Source organism: Musa acuminata, chromosome BXJ2-3 (assembly GCF_036884655.1).
Source record: "Musa acuminata AAA Group cultivar baxijiao chromosome BXJ2-3, Cavendish_Baxijiao_AAA, whole genome shotgun sequence".
NCBI classification, from domain to species: domain Eukaryota; kingdom Viridiplantae; phylum Streptophyta; class Magnoliopsida; order Zingiberales; family Musaceae; genus Musa; species Musa acuminata.
The window spans coordinates 2,139,108-2,158,029 of record NC_088340.1 but is presented as its reverse complement, the minus strand read 5'-3'; the positions used below and the strand labels follow the sequence as shown (position 1 = coordinate 2,158,029).

Here is an 18,922-nt window from a genome sequence, read left to right as displayed (position 1 = left end):
AGGAATTATGAATAGTAAAAAAAGATGATAAATAGTAAAAAGGACCCGTATATGTAATAAAAAAACATAAGGGCTCGGAAGAGAAGCGTTCTCCACCGCTCCGTCGGGAACGGTCGTCGCCGCTCTCCCCTCTCTCCCTCACTCTCTTCTGGCTCTTCTCTTTCCGTCCCGCTTCTCCCCTGTTCTCTCCTCTTCCTCCTCCCTCCGTGGGGCCGGAAATCGCTGGCGCCCTCTCCTTCTCTCCCCTCCCTCTTTCGCTTTCTCTCCAGCTAGAAAACTGGACTCGAACCGAAAGACTACATCAGAAATCTCTGCAGACCGTGACCACAGTGCAAGAATGTTTTAGAATCTGGTAAATGCTTTTGAACTTTATGCCCCGTGTAAATGTAGAAGTCTGCAACTTTCATATGCTATACATGGAACTCAAGTGTTCGTCTTGGGTTGCCTTATGTGTTTTATTCTATTAGCTTTATTTGATGTCTGTGACCTTGATTTGACTTATGCCTTCATCCAACTAACTTTGTTAAAATCAATGGACGCTCACCGTATCTCAATTTTGTATGTTTTGATTGTATTTTTCTCTTACTGTAGAATAATGATAAAAATTTTCAACGCTGAGGACCGAAAACAGGAGGATGCAACAAATTCCAATGGAAAAGCTTCTGTCCAAAAGCAAAGTCTTGAAGCATCGTGCCATCATAAAGGTTTGTCTAAATTTAAGTGGCCTTTGAAGTCATTCAACTTCTTGTGTACATCAACGTGTGCGTTTTGGTATGGTCTTTATAACCTGAACCTCTTTTTGAAACTTGCGTTGTTTACGGTAAGGATCATATCATCATACAACGGCATATGCCAAAAATATCTTATTCTCATGGTAAAACTGAAGCTATTGATATCTGGTGGCAAAGATGATTGTTGCATAGGGACTCACATGTTACTAACGAAAACCTCCATTCTGTTAATTCGAAAGTTTTTAGAGGCCATGGCAAATTTAGTGGTTGCTATTGTAACTGTTGTTAATATTACGGAAAAAATAAGTTGTCAGCCTATCAAGTTGCAAAAACTATGAGGTCCTTGCTAGGAAATAAAGGATCTGCTTATCTGAAACCCTCTCAGTTGGCGATCTACCATATGCATGTCATCATGGATTGCTTATATAAGAAGTATTACCTATGATATATAAGCAAATTGTCACTAACATAGGAGCTTAATAAGGTTGTGTCTGCTTAGACCAAATGTTGATGATTAGGCCTCTTTCTCTCTCACATGTATCCACCTGATTTCTGCTTTATTTTTGACTAGTTAGTTTTGCTATTGGTAAAGCATGATCTATTCCATGTCATTTTAACAACATTCCACAGGCATTGCTTTGTATGGTTTTAGTTCTTCACACTCTTTCTTTTTTGTCGATAGATGACACAGAGTTGAATACATAAAATTGATTATTTTAGTGCTTTTTTAAGTTCATTGATGTGTGCAGCATCCCAGTTTTGTGTTCGTATGCTGACATCGGTACTGTGTTTAAACATTTCTGTTGGATCTTGAGCATTTTTATATATAACCACTTCAAGCTGGAACTTATTTTTGGCAGCTTGTTCTGATATACTGTAATCCAAGTTTAAAACCTTTTATGTAGACCTGAACTTTTTCATGCCATGCTAATTTCTTTGCTAGTTTTTGTTTTATTCACCTGCCTTCCCATGAATATTCATCGGTTCAAGTGACTTGGAATTATGTGACGATAAAGTTTCTAACTTTTCCTGCAACATTGTGCTCATTTTCTCATTTCTCTGTGAAAGAACAGATATGAAAATCTTCATTTTCTTTTATGTTTTTTAGAGGTAACTTTTTTGTTACTTTAAAGAGATTTCAGACTTCTCTACATTTTATATTTTATTGAAGCAGGTTGATGATTCTCATCCTTTTTTCTGGAACACCATCATTAGAAGCTATGTGCAAGGTCACAAACCATGGGAAGCCATATATTTTTTCCGTCGGATGCTGCAGAGAAATGTTTCTCCTGACAAATTCACGTTCCCGTTTATACTTAAAGCCTGTGCGAGTGCTGCGGCACTCAGAGAAGGTGAACAAATCCACTGTCATATTTTAAAGAGTCCTCATAACTTCGACTTGTTTGTGCAGGGCTCTTTGATATTCATGTACGCCAGCTGCCAAAAGATTGATTCTGCACATGCTTCATTTGGTGCAATGCTCTACAAGAATTTGATCAGTTGGAACATGATTATCGATGCTTTTGTCAAACATGGAAGCATTATTAGTGCATTTGAGTTGTTTGTTCAGATGCCAGAACGTGATTTATTCTCCTGGAATATAATGATCCATGGGTTCACAAAAAATGGTCAGATAGAATCAGCAAGAAGGCTGTTTGATGAGATGCCCATGAGAGATATTGTCTCATGGAATTCCATCATTGATGGATATGCTAAGTGCAGAGATATGAGAGCTGCAAGGAAACTGTTTGATGAATCTCCTATCAAGGACGAAGTGACCTGGGGAATTATGCTTAATGGGTATGCAAAATGTGGTCAAATCACTATTGCCCATAATTGGTTTGAAAAGTTGCCCTATAAGAATTCAATCAATTGGAATTGTTTGATCGATGGATATGTTAGATGTGGTAATATCATATTGGCACATAAGTTATTTGATCTGATGCCTAATAGAAATGTAACTTCATTTAACATCATGCTGGATGCCTATATGAAGCGAGGAGAATTGGGACTTGCATGTGAAATATTTGATAATATGCCTGTGAAGGATGTTGTCTCTTGGAATATCATGATTGATGGGAATGCTAGACTTGGAAGAATCACAGTATCGAGAAAGCTGTTTGAGACCATGCCATGTAGGGATGTGGTCTCATGGAATACAATGATTGCTGGCTACAAGGATAATGGAGAATCCAAAGAAGCCATTGAACTATTTACCAAAATGAATATGCTAGGAGAAAAGCCTGATTGCTCTACTTTAGCTATTGTTCTTTCTGCTATTGCTGACTTAGGTTTTTTCCTCCAAGGTAGATGGGTTCATGCATATATTGATAGGTATAACGTCCCTCTGGACGGTGTTGTTGGTGTTGCTCTCATAGACATGTATTCCAAGTGTGGTTATGTTGATATCGCTCTGAGCATCTTTGATGACGTCCCTCGAAAGGATAGGGATCATTGGAATTCAATAATATCAGGGTCAGCAGTGCATGGCCATGGTAGTCTAGCAATCTCCTTATTTCAAGACATGGAACAATCGATGATTGGACCAGATGATATAACTTTCATTGGTCTTTTAAGCGCCTGCAGTCATGCTGGCTTAGTTTATGAGGGTCAGTGGTATTTTAAGTATATGAGCTTAAAATATGGAATAAGCCCCAAGATCCAGCATTATGGCTGTATGGTAGATCTTCTAAGCCGTGCAGGCCATCTAGAGGAAGCAATTGCACTGGTGAACAACATGCCAGTAAGTGCTAATGACATTATTTGGAGAGCCCTTCTTGGTGCTTCTAGGAATCACGGAAATATTGAAATCGCTGAATTTGCAGCAAGACAACTTATCGAGTTGGTTCCTCGTGATAGTAGCTCTTATGTGCTATTGTCTAACATATACGTGTTCAGAGATCAACATGAATCTGCCAAGGAACTATGGAAAACTATGAAGAAAAAGGGAGTGTCTAAGACCATTGGTTGTAGCTGTATTGAAATTCATGGATTCCTCCATGAGTTTACTGTGGGACACAATTCACACCCACAAATCAAAGAGATATACCTTTTACTCGACAACATGACTCAAGCATTGAGGTTAGAAGGTTATTTGGCAGATGTGAGATGCTCATTGTTTGACATTGAGCTGTAGATATGCTTTTGTTTGAAATATTGGAGCAGTTTCTTATTTGTTCTTTTACCATCAACACAGAAGGCTGTCTATTTACCAGAAATGATTGAGGTGTAAACGGTCATTGTAGTAGATTGAGGGTGACAATAGGTTGAAGTACATTCTTTGTTCTAGTGGGTCATCAGATTGGCCTAAAGATTAGGATTTAATGCTGATCCCTGTCTCCCTGATATAATCATATACTAACAAGGAACACATTAGACCTCTTATTCTTGTACTAATGAGTAATGACTATATCATCATTCATATTATTTAAACCATCATGATATTTTATTATTAGTTTTTTCTAAATCAATAAAAATCATATACAAACCTTTCTTCTGCATTTATATTTTTTCATTAATTATCTTAATAAATAAATAAACTAAGGTTGCACCCAACAAGAAAGGTATGAGATTTTGTTTATTTAATTTCCAGTGCCGAATACCTACATGTTGCACCATGTATTTTTTTCATATTAAATATGTAATTTGTCATCTTTTTTCCATGTAGGGCTCATTGTTTCATCAGTTTGATTCTTAACTCTTATTTTTGTTTTCAGTCTCTACAGAGTGTGGTTTCCAAGGAGGTGGTACAGCTTTTAGACAAACTTTGTACCAAAGTGTCATTCCATAGGCTATATAATCTGATCTGATTTCTGCAAATGGGTACTTCTTAATTTGATTGGTTCTTTCCTTGCTGCTGATCTTGTTTGTCAAAGCTCTTCTAGTCTGATATATTGACATCTTTCCTGCATTTTGATAGTCAGGTTCTGTAGATTGACAATGACCATCAGTTATATTCTTTTAATTCTTTGACGTAAGAATTAGTGCTGCTCTTCTATCACGGATTCTAGTCCAGTATACCAAATGATGAAGTTCCTTTATAACGTTTTAGAATATAAGTATTATTAATAAATTGCTTCATGAACAACTGAAGTTCTTGAGCCTAAATTTGTACTGCCTACGTTTTCAAAATATTTAGTGATCACAAGTATTTATGCACCTGATATGAAGCATGAGAAAACATTTTTGATATGCCTGGACATGTTTGTTGCTTTTACTCACACCTACAGTTTAGCTTTCTGTTATCTGTTAGTACAGACATAATCCCTGGAACTTGTATATGTACATTTATTTATTCATGAAATTTGTACATACTGCTCCTCCTAGTTCAGTTCCTCTTGAAAAGTCTCTAAATTACATTAATTGGAACATACCCATGAATAGTTTGGGCTTAGAAGTCTGGACGGATTAGAATCTCAGATCTAATAGTAATAGACATTTTCCAAGTAAGCAAATCATGGATGATATTTCTGATCTTGTAGCCAAACATTCACAAAGCTAATTAGTCGTTCACTATGGAACAGTACTAGAAAAATGGGAATTGGTGAGAATTATTTACACCTGGCACTCATGCAATCATCAGTCATATTTAAGATGTTTTTTCACATACTTTTATGGATTATTTTTTATCAGTGTGTAGTTCCTCTGATAGATATATAGCATGTCTCTACTTTTCATTGCTGATAATGATATTTATTGAACCAAAATGTCAGGCAAGAATAATTAGTTAAACATTGTATATGGGTTTAGTATCCACAATAGCACGTATATAATGTGGAATGTTCATAATAGAAGTTTTTGATGCAAGTATAATAAGCTGGATTGACATTAGCAAGAAATGAAATGATGCTGAATGAACTGTGGTGAATTCATGAAGATATATTTGTATGCAGACATGAGTCACACTTTAATCGAACTATGGATCCCTTTTTTTTTTGTTTGTCTATCACTCACACAGTAGCGCAGGTCCTTAGAACTTCCTGGTTGATATCAATAATGGAGAACTCAAACACTGATGAGCATGATTTGGCATATGTAACTTATATACAAGCCAAACTCTAAATTTTAGTCAAATCTCCTACTCAGTTATTCTAGTGATTCTAAAAAAATGAACTCTTTTGAAGGTCTGTTGCACTCTTTTGATTCAACTTAAGCTTTACAATTATTCAAGTTGTTCCTCCTTTTTTCTTGTGTCTATCCATGTTTAAGGTTTAGGCTGTCGATTTATATGACATATAATGTAATTTTCTTCACTACTTGTGCAAGCCCTTTTCTTTTCTTTGGATGCAAAGAATTTAAGTTTTCACATTTTCTACTTGATCAATGGTTTAGGTTTCAGATTGTGATGTCTGTCAGGTTTTTTTTGGGTGTTTTAGGTTAAATTATATGGGACATGCAACATGTCTATTTTCCATCCAAATGCTTCCAGATCAACAAGTGCTTGTTTGCGCTGTATTATATCCACAAGGAACAAAATTAGTTTGACTGTTTCATATTGACCTTTCAGTTTACATCAGATGGTTTGTTACTGATGGCTTATCCTGTAGATTACTGCTGCTTCATGTCACGATAAGGCCAAATCAAATGATTATGCTGAGAAGACGTCTTGTGATTAATAAACATTTCATGATATGCTTCTATTTTCCAAAGGTGTCAAATGGCTCCATTGATGACTAGTAAAATCTAATGACATCAATATATATAAGTTTTTGTATTTGGACGGATGTATATGGTAACTTAGAATTTCAAGGAATAAATACTAAAATAATTGATTTTATAGGGATACATATGTTTTTATTTCCAAGAAAAGGATGCGTGTGTAATTGTCCCTAAAATTAAATAATTTTTGGTCGAATACTTAAAATTATAAATTTTATTTTACCTCAACATAGTTAAAATCCATCGTAAATGTATATTATTTTTGCAGGCAACTGATGAAAAAGAAGATACCTTTGGAGGTAACTACATGTCTTATTACGGAAATCAAAATAAACCGGCACGATAGCACCGTGAGCCGGGATGAAAACCGTGGCTCGCTAACCAATAGTAAAATTAGAACGTTACAAACTATATGCCGAGATCGTAGTATAACGGCACGATATTGTCCACGGCCGTACACGGGATTCCTTTGAAGGTCTCTCTTTCGCAGGTGACTTGCTCGTGACCTAATTGAATTATTTTTCTTACATATTCGTTAGACACGTCCTTGTATACCTTAATATATGTTCGCGAAGTTGACGGTGGCCTATTTTGGGGCTAATCAGAACACAGGTATCCGAGACGGGTGGACAACACTGGTTTGTGAAAGAACTCGCGTTAGTTCCTTTTAAAGCTGGACTCTCCCGGGAAACTCTCCCACTCCGATCGGCTCGCGAAGCATAAAGAAACTCGACGCCACACGCACACAAACCCACGCAGAGTCTCTCGTCCGTCGCTCTATTCTTTTGCTTTTCTCTTTTCCTCATCGACGGGTTCCCCGTTCTTATTATTCCATTCTTTTCTCTCGATTCACGTTTCTTCTCTTCGATGTCATCTCCGATCTTCTCTCTTCTTCTCCTCCCCCACTCCGCTGCACCGCCCATGGCGGCGATCTGCGCGCACCGCACCCCCTTCGCCGCCGCTAAACCCCAGCCCCCCCATGGCGGTCCCCGTCCTTCGCCTCCATCCACCGTCGGATCGCCCCGTTGGATCCGGCGGAGCTACTGCTCCCACGTCGCCAGGTGGTGGTCCGCCGCCGAGCGGCGCAGTAGAAAGGAGGAGGAGGACTGGCCCTACCTGTCCGCCATCGGGAAAGCCGCTGACCCCGATGGTGGTGCTGTCCAGGAGAATGGACTCCTCGATCCCACGTTGTTGGCGATCGGAAGGACGCAGAATTTGGGTGATGATTCCGTCGGAGAGCAGAAGACGGAGGAACTTGCTGGCGTTCTCGAAGAGGAAGAAACCAATGGTAGTTGCATTTTAACGCGTGACCTCCTTGGTTGAGAATAAATTTTTGACCCCTTCATCGACTATGATGGTTGGAAAGAACATTGATGATGGATTCCTTGAAATATCTTCCCTGTTGGTTCGTCCTAATTATGGTATTAGGAAAAACCTTTTGGTTGAACCTATTGACATTAGGTTATGAAAATATAAAATGACAAGTTAGCAAAATCAAGTGCCTTGTGATGATATCAGTTGATTTCACACCAACTGGTGTGAGTTAGATATTTAAAGTAACTAAATTGGAATGTCTTGAACGGTGGCTCCACTGGGTGGTTGCTCCTCTGTGATTTGGGTGTCAAGTGGTTGTCAAGAAACAGCCTCTCTGTGTATTGGGGAAGGCTGTCATTAGAACTTATCCTGGAATTCTTGACTTGCTGGAATCTCATGTATTTGGCCTTTGTGTCAGGAGTTAGCACTTAGCACCAAATAATACTCCTTGTCTTCTTTGTGGTGTTCTTTTGTCATATTTTACTCTTTGATTCAGATCTGAAATAAACTGCAATCTTTTCATCTCAATGAATATTTACTGTTACTTCTTTTATTTGTGCTGTTCGTGCTTAAAAATCTATGGTTAGATGCTTTGGAATTGCGGATTTTCTGATGAAAATTGCTTTATTTGATGTCTAGGGGATGACAGTGTGTCAGCTTCTAGGACTGTTCTTGATTCCAGTGTAGAAGTTTCGGATTCTAGCACTGTCCCTGATTGTATCGTGGAAGAAACCAAAGCAGAAAAAGAGGTTTTAATGTCTAGCAGTGCTCTTGATGTTGAAGAAGAAGAAGAAACTGATGAACAAGAGCAAACCCAGACTCGGGTAACTCGCACTATTGTTTTTGTTAGTGCTGAAGCTGCTCCTTATTCGAAAACAGGAGGATTAGGAGATGTTTGTGGTTCATTACCTATTTCTCTTGCTGCTCGTGGTCATCGTGTAATGGTGGTATCTCCAAGATACTTAAATGGTGTTTCAAATAAAAATTTTGCTAATGCAATTGATACTGGAGTCCGCATCAAGGTTCTGTGCTTTGGAGGAGAACATGAAGTTTCTTTTTATCATGAGTACAGAGCAGGTGTTGATTGGGTATTTACTGTCAATATTTAATACTCCAAAATTTTTTATGTAATTTTTTTCTTGTACATATATGTGAAATTATTAGGATCTGTGTGCATATTAATTTCCATCGCAGTTGAATGAAAGAGATATGCATGCTTTACACGTGATGCAGTTGATGATCTATTTGCACTGACATTTTGTTTTTGAATTAGTTAAGTTTTTTATTAGCAATATGCTATATCCTGAGATGTAATAGATCAAGTTCTGGAGCTAGTAAACACTCTCACAGGTCCAAGCCCGTCCAGAAAGTGAAAATGGAATTGTCATTGTGGCGATTTCACCTATTCAATGAGACTGTTACCGATAACACAAAACATGATAATTCTTTTTATGAGTGTACTGCTTATACTGAAAATTGCACACGATCTAACATTTATCCCTTTTTTTTTGTTGTTTTTCCCTTAAACCCTAAAATATTAAGATGGAAATTGTAAAATAATACATCCATCTGTTCATGTTTGTGTTGATGCTTATTTGTAATTAAATTGACATAACAAGTTACATAGGATTATAATATATATGTGTCATGCTCTCTGCTAGCATGCATGCATTAATATGTGCCCATTCCTGAGCAGAAGTGCATGACTGCACGCACCATTCTTATGCTTAATCATTTAGATTAATATTTCTTTTTCATCTTATGTGGTCAGGTTTTTGTCGATCATCCTTCTTATCATAGAGCTGGAAATCCATATGGTGATTCCAATGGAGCTTTTGGTGACAATCAGGTTATTCTGAATTAATGGTAAAGCATGCGGTTACAAGTTGGCTTTTCTATGTATAACTTAGCCACCATTACTTTTGCAGTTTAGGTTCACAATACTGTGCTATGCAGCTTGCGAGGCTCCATTAGTGCTTCCTCTGGGAGGTTACACTTATGGCGAGAAAAGCTTATTCATTGTCAATGATTGGCATGCATCCCTTGTGGCAGTGTATGCAGTAAAATTATTTTAATACTATATTTTTCTATGTAAAGTGTGTGTAACATGTGACTGTTGAGTAATTTTTGGACCAATTTTTTCTGTCAACTATTGGACAAACATATTTATTCTCTGGCTTTTGGAGGTCAACAGATCCTGCAAGATAATGAATAGATAGGTTAAATGTCCAGGATCAGGAGTCCATCTCGTAACTAGATAAATTCTCATTCGGAGTTGATTGTTGCTTTCAATATGCAGCTGCAGCTGTAGGATCAATGACATTATAAAGCGAAATCAAAGAAGCCAATTTCTTTTGCACTTCTATATGATCTTTCCTGCTTTAAATATGATACAAGCTGGTTCATTATAGTTTATTGTGATGTTGGGATACCTTTATTGTGTCCTGTTAATGACTCGTGTACTCCATATCAAGTGAATAAGATGTATGTAGAGGTGTTAAGTTGTAAGATCCAACCCATGAATAGTTTTAAAAGATGTGGATATGAATATGCCAAGCCATGCAATACTATTATTGTGGTAGAAATATGGGGTAGTATAATATTAGTCCACACCATGAATCTCACCTTTTGTTATGAAAAGTAATACTGATCCGATGAACTAACCTCCCGTACACCAATGGTATACCCACATTTAAGTGGACTGGTTATGCTGATTGATGCAGATAAACACAGGCCATCAATGGTCCAGTAAGGTAGATACGGATTGGTGTATGTTAATACAAGCCCATACCTCGCTTAACCAATCCTAGATATGGTTTATTCTTGAGCTGGACTTTTTACTTGATTCACATACACCATCCAGTAGATATCTGACCTATCAATATGACATGGGACTAGTATAGAAATATGTTAGATAAAACATGAAATTTAAATCCTAGTTTGTGTATTGTACTTTGCATGACTTTTGATTTTTCTAGGATGGTTGATCTGATCGTTAATGCAATAATTTTTGTAACACCTTAACCTAGAATAACCAACTTTCTGTCAAGTCCTTTCTAGACCTGCCAAAGTTTTTATTTATTAAGTAAATTAATACTGACTTATTTGTTTAAATTGACATGTTTGATGCTGTCTCTATTTTCTTTGATGGATTTTTTTATATGTATTTGATTTAGCCTTCTGGCTGCAAAATACCGTCCATATGGTGTTTATAAAGATGCCCGCAGCATTCTTGTCATTCATAACCTAGCACACCAGGTACTGAATTTATCTCTGTTGTTGTTCATTCACCTGTTTCATTTCTCATTCTTATCTTTGATGCTCTGTATTGGAAGGGAGTAGAACCAGCAACTACATATGAGTACATGGGACTGCCCCCAGAGTGGTATGGTGCTCTTGAATGGATTTTTCCTACTTGGGCAAGGAAGCATGCCCTTGACAAGGGTGAGGCTGTCAATCTTCTTAAGGGTGCAATTGTGACAGCTGACCGTATAGTGACTGTTAGTCAGGTCATTTGCTACCTTTGTATTATGTCCCAGGATATGTTACCTAAAGAAGTGGCTTAATATAAAACAGAAAAAATAATACCTTGCCTATTGTTAAATCTGAACGTCTTTGTTGATAGGGTTACTCTTGGGAAATAACAACTCCTGAAGGTGGGCATGGTCTGAATGAGCTTCTAAATAGTCGAAAATTTGTTCTGAATGGTACTCTCAAGTCTCAACCATAGTACCATCTGGGTTGGCTTTTTTTCGATAGACCAGCTTTAAAATTTTTATAATGAATGACAAAATTCTGTTTCTTCTGAGTTTTCTTTCTTTACAGGGATCACAAATGGCATAGATACTAATGAATGGAACCCTACTTCTGACAAGCATATCCCATTTCATTACTCTGTAGATGATCTCTCTGGAAAGGTTTGCATATTTCATAATTTTCATTATGCTGTGGCCTCTGTATTTAACACTAAAGTAATTGTTGTTGCTTTTTCTGCTTCTTGTGAATACTCATTTGACTTTTGTCTCGCTTCGAGTGATTTACAATCTTCAGGCTCAATGTAAAGCAGCTTTACAGAAGGAATTGGGTCTTCCTATCAGGCCCGATTGCCCACTGGTAATTGTTACTATTCAGTCAGATGATGATTATTATTATCTTTACATAATTTCCACATCAGGTTACAATGGTGTTCGCAGATTGGCTTCATTGGACGGTTGGACTATCAGAAGGGGACTGATGTGATCAGGTCAGCACTGCATGAGTTGTTGCAGGATGATATCCAATTTGTAAGTTAATCATTTCTTATGGCAAGGTTTTAATTCTTTTTGGGCTTCAGAGTTTTCCAGTTTTTTGAGCTTTTGTGGTTTCAGCTGAAGTTAAAAGCTATGGTAAAAGAAAAGACATGAATATAGACAGGAGAAGTAAATAAAAGAATCAAGCAACAATAATGTGGAAAAACTACTGTTGGACTAAAGGCATTTAAGTTGTTGAGTATCTATTTATAGTGTTAGATTCAGTAGAATTGTGCTGAAAGTAACATTGTGCTGCTTGTGCATATCGTGAACTGGAGTAAATGTATGTTATGGGAATGCAATTCTATCTAGTTATTAACTACAATTACTAGTATAATACATGTATATATGTTTGTGATTTGAGTCTTAATAATCAGGACCTTCACTTGAGCAAACTTATGAGTTATGACAAACAGACAGTCTTTCTTGGTAAGTTAAAGAGTCAAATATAGAAGAGATTAAATTAATTGTAACAAGATCAATGGAGTGGAACTTAGGAAGTGGATGATGGTTTCATGTAGATGATCCCCTCTCCATGCCTTTCATTGCCATTGGAGTTGGTACTGATTGGGTATTCTTACCTTGATGCAGTTATGGAAATCCAGAAAGAACTTGTTTCTCTCCTACCTGTCTAGATGTTGTCTGCTCCTTGAGAATTATAGTATTTTTTTTCATTGGATCAGCTCACTTCAGTCTGTTACTATTGCTTTGAGTATGCTAGAAATGTTAGTGTCGTTTAAGCATAAGGGCATCTATGATAAAGCCAGTTTTATCTACTACTCGACTATTTTCTTTGTCCATGGCATAACCTTATTGAATTTGATATTGAGGGATTTTTCAGGCATATGTGCTCCTTGTTCTCCTATAGGTGCTACTTACTTGATGAGAACTCCAACAGCTTTGATCTCTATCTACGGGGTGCAACAACTTTACCATCCCCTTCAATGGTGTGATAGAAATTCAATGGCTCTTGGAGTTATGCTGGATACATCTATATCTAATAGGATCTTAAGAAGTTTTTGGTGCCCGCTAAGTGAAACATGATTCTGCATCTTGGATCAATCCTCATTTGTCCTCACCAATATATTTTTCTGAAAGATATTTGGAATTCCTTTAGTGATGGCAGAGAATGGTTTTTCTTACCTAATCATTGTGATGGTTGATTGGTACATGAGAAATATTTCATAGATCTGTGCTGAATGTCAGGTGAAGTATTATTCTTGCCTTTGTTGCGGAAGTGTACTGTATTGTTTATGAGCGTTTGTTGGGACTAATTTTTTCTATCATTGGTGATCCTATTATTGTTTCTTTGCACATCTAGGTACTTTGATGAGATTGCCAGTTGCTCCTCATTTCTGCTTCTCTTTCTTCTCCAGTTTCTCCTGTAGCACCAAGTATTGTGTCAGCATCATTTTCAGTTTACTTGGTGCACTATTGAACTCCCCAACTTAATTTAGTCAATTTGGTGCCTTGGGTAATTTGGATGTTAACATACTTTAGTCAGCTAGGGGTACACAAATGAACTAATTGAATTGAGAAACTGAACGAAACTGGTGCATTTGGTTCAAGTGATTTATCTTGATTGATTTATCCAGTTTAGAATGATCAAAACTGAGCAACCTTTTTATCATCATTTTTTCAATGTAAAATAATCTGAACCAAACTTCTGTATAATTTTTATAAACAACTAAGAATGGTACATTCCATTCTGGTAAATGCACTTGATTATCAAGAATGTAAGATAAAATATGTTATGTATACTTCAGTTGTATATGACACTCTTACTTACCCAAAAAAAGAAAGGTTGTATATGAGACAGTAACACAGAAGCGGAAGCCATTCAGGTGCTCCTAGTTTGTTATGTGATTAAAACCATCTAAAGCCACCTCATTCTCTTGAAATGGCTTGATTGTTAAAAAATTTATTTCATGTTTAGTGCTGCATGTTTGATTTAAAACAAATTGTATCATATAGACATATACTGAACTAAGTGGAAATCATTCATGCATCCAAATTTTTCTAGGAGCTAAATGTTGTGCTCATCTATGAACTACTCAAAGCAAGCTTAAGTTGATGTGTTATATTTATATCAATGATGTCACTAAATTTAAATATTTTCTTATCTAGCCTGCATCAATAATGTCATTGAATGTTATTTTTTAGTAAATCTTTCTTGATGTTAATTTCTCTTATCGACTTTGTGAGTGAATGAAGTTAATACATCCCTAGCCACTAATACTTGTGTAAAGAACAGACACGGGCTTTTGTTTCTCCAATCTGATAAAGAAAAAGTATTTAATGCACTGGTCAATGATTGGCCTAGCTATATGTTGGCACCTCCAGAGCAGGGTCAGCATGACATGCCAATACCTTTCAAGCATGGCAAGTACACATTTTGACCTATGTCAAATGCCGTGGCAACCATTGCTCCAATATTAGTTGGTTTCCAAATTATGTTACAATCTTTCCCCTCTTTCTTTTTTCTGGTTGTCTATGCTCGTAATCCATTTCAAAGATGTTATTATCTGGTTTTGTACTTCTAGAAGTTCTTTTGGTTCCTTCTTTTTTTCCCCTAAAATTCATAGTGGGATGGTTATGTGTGTTTTTGCCCACTTGTCTTCATATATTTAACTTCTGTTCTATGTTGTTTGTATAGATAAAATGACCATTACTAATTGGTTGCTAATGCAATTGTCTCAAGCATATATTGGAAGTTTTTGTTTTCCTCCATGATTGTCCACTTTTTTTTCTCTCTTTGAAATGTGTCTTCCCACCTGTTTCAGATTATGCTTGGATCAGGGAATCCAGAAACTGAAGATTGGATGCGTTGGGTAGAATCTACCAATAGAGAAAAGTTCCGTGGATGGGTTGGATTTAACGTCCCAGTTTCTCATCGGATAACTGCTGGGTATGAAATTCCTAACACATTGAACTTCTAGATTATTAAAAAGAAAATAAAGCTGATCAAAGCTCAAAATGGACAGTTGTGATATATTGTTAATGCCTTCGAGATATGAACCTTGTGGCTTAAATCAGTTGTACGCGATGAGATATGGAACTGTTCCAGTCGTCAACTGCACTGGTGGTCTCAGAGTAAGCTAGAAATGAGTGGTTGAAATTTCATCCTTGGCAGATTTCAATGAAATCTAATCTTGCTTCTTTCTTTGTATGTAAGGATACTGTTGAGAATTTTGACCCCTTTGCTACTGACAGCAGTGGTCAGGGAACAGGGTATGCTATTTATTCAGTAATTAGTTCACATAGTGATTGACGGATTAGTTTGAAACCTTGAATGCATCACTCATTTTATTTCTTCTCCTTTTAATGTATGGGAATGTTACTGTACTTTCTAAAGCTATTTTAGCTGATTATCTTTGCTGGATATATTGCAGGTGGAGATTTTCACCATTATCTAAGGAGAGCATGTTGTTGGTAAGCACAATAATTTCTGTTATGCAGAATGGTTGTACCATTTAAAGTTTACCCTGCTGTATTATGTGTTAGTATTAGAGTTGTAAAACAACCTGAGAGAGAAACAGTTATCTTCTGCAGAACTTTGTCTTATCTTTTTACTCAATGGGATAAAATGCCAATATTTATATATTACTTGAATAAAAAACCTTGTATCCTTTGATAGCGTGCAGATAGTTGCATTATATATACTATACCTATATTTATGGCTTAGGGTTTTATCTATTGGTTACAGGAGACTGAAATTTGTATTACCCTGTACCTTTGACATGACCAAAATTTTCAGTGTGTTAAAGTCCATACTGTTGAATTAGGATTTTCTTTGTCTTGCTATTGAATTTTTCTTACACGGACTTCACACTGGTCAAGATGAAGTAATTGTGTCCTCTCTATTTTGATCATCTTTTTTCTACTTTCTCTGATCTACAGCCTCCGCCCACCCATGTTGTAGGAATTCTCCTCTTATATCATAGTGAGGAGCACCTTCATATTGGTGTCCAGCATGAAATTCATGAAGGTGTTTTTTGTTAATAACTAAAATAGGTGTTTTCTGTAAATAATTAATAATGACGTTTTTGGTAAATAATTAACATGTTCTTTTACTTCTTTCCTGTAGAGTATATTTCCATATTGTTGACTCAAGTTATTTAAAATTTGATGTTATGTAAGTTATTGTCACAGATATTAACAGCAAGGTGCAAAAGTATGATTTTATAAGCAAACATTAAATGTGAAATTAAATATTGATACAGGGGGATGTAAACAATTTTTTAAAAAAACTATAAGTTGTGAAATGAGAACAATTATTTTTTTTATCAATGTGATGCTTTAGGTTGCTTTCTTTTAAAAGACTTGTTCTAGATGCTTCATGTATAGGGACCTGGGTTGGATCTGGCAATGATAGTGACCTCATTCATAAATGCTGGTACTAGTGATTAACCTAATATATTTGCTTCGTGACAATGGTTGGGTTATGTGAGTAGGCTACCAATTCTCAGAACACTTACTATCATGTACCTGCTAATCTGGCACATCAGCTACCAATTACTAGTTTTGTCAAGGTGTCCAGAGGTTTCAAAGGAAGGCATAAAATAAAAATAGTTGGTCAAGGAAGCAACTTTATGTATCCAGGTTATCTTCACTTCTTTGAGCATATATCTTATTCTCTTAAATAAAATAGCAAAGAAGGAGAAGGGTCTGTTCTTTATCACTATATATTCTCAAATCAATTTGATTTCTGTTTACTTGCGAAACAATTAAGCTGTCTGGCTCTATTTCCTAGCCAAATTAGATACCTGGAATTGAGAAAGTGCAGGTCTAAGACCAACAAGTTCAAATCTAGCTAGCTTTCTTGTAAAAGAACAGCAAGTGAAACCAGTATATCTGAGACTTAACAGTAGGAGATTACAATCTCTGTTAGGAATCATTAAAAACTTTACTTGCTTAAGGAAAAGATGAGGGAAACTGATTAAATGTTTCTAATTGTCAAAAAAATAAAAATGAGTTGACCTTAGAACAGCCTATCATAATATACTTAATCATCATCTTCATAGAATTGCAATAAGATGAACATTGAAATATTCAATGCAATTAGCTAAACTGCTGCATAGTACCCCACTTGTTATCAAGATAGCAGTTTTAGATGAGTCTTAATGAAAAAAAATAATTGTCAAATACAATAAATGAATTGCTAAAGTCATCATGGATTAGGTAAATTGTAGCAAATATCTTTTAGCCCATAATAGGAGACGCTTAACACTCTCTGGAAACTCACATGGGGAACTAAAATCCTAAAACATACATAACCAAGGAAAGTTGAGGAAGAAATGCCGACTCACTATTAGCTTATAATTGACTTCCTGAGATAGAAAATAGTTTTACGTCAGTTATACTCCTAAAGAACTGATGGTAGTAACATGCTTTAAAAATTGAGCTGGTTATCAATGTTCAATCTGATTGTATTTAATGAATGGTTCTTTGCTCGGACTGATACATACCACCCAATGCATACCAGTCTGATGGCATATCAAGTCAGTGGCTCATGCCTCCCTACACTATACATGCTCAAGTCTAAAAAAAAAAGGTTCTGTGATACTCGTATTTGGCTCGAGACCAGCATGGTATGGTACCCGAAGCATCAAACCATGGTTTAATGCTTTTGGATTTGTGAAATTGTCTACTAATCGATAGCTAACAGAAACAAAAAGTTGATTTAGAAAATATAGGTTCCTAGAAGTCTGCCATCTCATCTCGAATCATTTGTGGATTCAACATTTTGATTTTTGGCTGTTGAAGGAGAGATTACATAAACCCCTAATGAATTTTGTAGTTTGTTTGTCTACCATAGCCACAAGGACTATGGAGGAACAAGCAAAGAAGGCATAATGCTGAAGTACCTTAATGATTGTTGCTTTTGTCATTCCTCTATTATAATTCTAGTGCTTAAACTGAACACAGAGTTGGTGCAACACTTAGTAATATAGCAAACATGACAATTGAACAGTAAGTTGAATGTTGATGTAATGACCATCACTATTAAAATCAAGTAATAAAGGAATTTAATTTATCATATAACTTGTAAATTTGCAATTACATGTATAACTAGATCACTTCGTCTTGTTATCTTATTCAGATATTGTTTTGATATGATTGTTAATTAAACAAAAGTAGCAATTTATGGAGTTATTGAACCCCCTAAACTGACTTGCTGTAATTTTGTTGAAACAAAAATGTGGATTATAAGAAACCATTAAGGTGACCTCCAGCATAGCCTAGGCGATCAGCCAAATCTTATAACCTGTAGCTGTCTAATCTTGTTTTCTAGAGTTGATGTGATTGTATTATTGTCTTCTATTTGATTAGTCTACAGCCTGTTGATGTATATATATGAAGCTCATGCATTCATTTTCTAATATGTCACTGCATTTGTGATTTAATTATTCTCAGAAATTAAGGGTTGCAATTCAAACGTATAGAGAACACAAGGCTTCCTGGGAAGGGCTCATGAAGCGGGGAATGTCAAAAGATTTCTCATGGGACAGTGCTGCGATACAATACGAGCGGATCTTTGATTGGACGTTTGTAGATCCTCCATACATTAGATAAGTAGTGGATACTGTCTGTCGACAGATTCATTTCGTTGGACTGCCTCATATCGTTAATTTGTTTCCTGTCAAAGTCAATTTAGAAGTTGGAAGGTGTGGATGAAGTGATGTTTTGTTATATCCATTTATTTGTTCTATATACAATAATTTTGTTCTGTTTGGAAGTTAATAATCCTTGTTGACGTTTTGGGCCAATCCTTCGTGCATGTGTGTATAATATATGTGAATGTTTACTCTCAGCACAAATTTCACATTCAGTTTCAGTTTTTATGTAATGTCATTTTCAATTTGAATTATGGACAATAGATTTTGGTGTTTCTCTTGTAGGTTTAGGTGCTTCTAGCATTATCGGTAT

General features: G+C 36.2%; 2 protein-coding genes across 10 annotated transcripts; both read left to right on the top strand.

The window, feature by feature from the left end:
- Positions 1–66: 66 nt before the first annotated feature.
- On the top strand, positions 67–6,920 carry LOC103977038 (pentatricopeptide repeat-containing protein At4g02750-like). 8 transcript variants are annotated; one of them, XR_010484985.1, is made up of 5 exons: positions 67–352; positions 592–704; positions 1,903–3,812; positions 4,448–4,553; positions 6,107–6,469. XR_010484985.1 is itself a non-coding variant. In XM_065098175.1 (4 exons), exons 2-4 carry the CDS (start codon positions 636–638, stop codon positions 4,488–4,490), a joined length of 2,022 nt encoding a protein of 673 aa, XP_064954247.1. In that variant the 5' UTR covers positions 67–352; positions 592–635; the 3' UTR covers positions 4,491–6,496. The 8 variants fall into 8 exon arrangements, 5 of the variants coding, with proteins under 5 accessions (XP_064954247.1, XP_009390711.2, XP_064954248.1 ...); XR_010484987.1 differs by having other exon boundaries at positions 1,906–2,083; positions 6,107–6,121; XR_010484986.1 differs by having other exon boundaries at positions 1,906–2,083; positions 4,448–6,920.
- Positions 6,921–7,079: 159 nt separating this feature from the next.
- LOC135606848 (soluble starch synthase 1, chloroplastic/amyloplastic-like) lies at positions 7,080–18,762 on the top strand. 2 transcript variants are annotated; one of them, XM_065098173.1, is made up of 15 exons: positions 7,080–7,677; positions 8,343–8,791; positions 9,475–9,552; positions 9,632–9,756; positions 10,880–10,961; positions 11,039–11,212; positions 11,329–11,410; positions 11,529–11,620; positions 11,754–11,816; positions 11,927–11,986; positions 14,776–14,900; positions 14,977–15,085; positions 15,168–15,223; positions 15,385–15,424; positions 18,410–18,762. In XM_065098173.1, the coding sequence occupies exons 1-15, from the start codon at positions 7,257–7,259 to the stop codon at positions 18,566–18,568; spliced, it is 2,115 nt and encodes a 704-aa protein (XP_064954245.1). In that variant the 5' UTR covers positions 7,080–7,256; the 3' UTR covers positions 18,569–18,762. The 2 variants fall into 2 exon arrangements, with proteins under 2 accessions (XP_064954245.1, XP_064954244.1); XM_065098172.1 differs by having other exon boundaries at positions 7,081–7,677; positions 11,897–11,986.
- Positions 18,763–18,922: the final 160 nt, after the last annotated feature.

Coding starts and splice junctions, on each gene's coding strand:
- LOC135606848 (XM_065098172.1), top strand. CDS start 7,257: ATGTCATCTCCGATCTTCTCTCTTCTTCTCCTCCCCCACTCCGCTGCA. Junction 9,553..9,631: donor GAGCTTTTGGTGACAATCAG/GTTATTCTGAAT, acceptor TTACTTTTGCAG/TTTAGGTTCACAATACTGTG. Junction 15,224..15,384: donor AGCAGTGGTCAGGGAACAGG/GTATGCTATTTA, acceptor GATATATTGCAG/GTGGAGATTTTCACCATTAT.
- LOC103977038 (XM_065098174.1), top strand. CDS start 636: ATGCAACAAATTCCAATGGAAAAGCTTCTGTCCAAAAGCAAAGTCTTG. Junction 705..1,902: donor AGCATCGTGCCATCATAAAG/GTTTGTCTAAAT, acceptor ATTTTATTGAAG/CAGGTTGATGATTCTCATCC.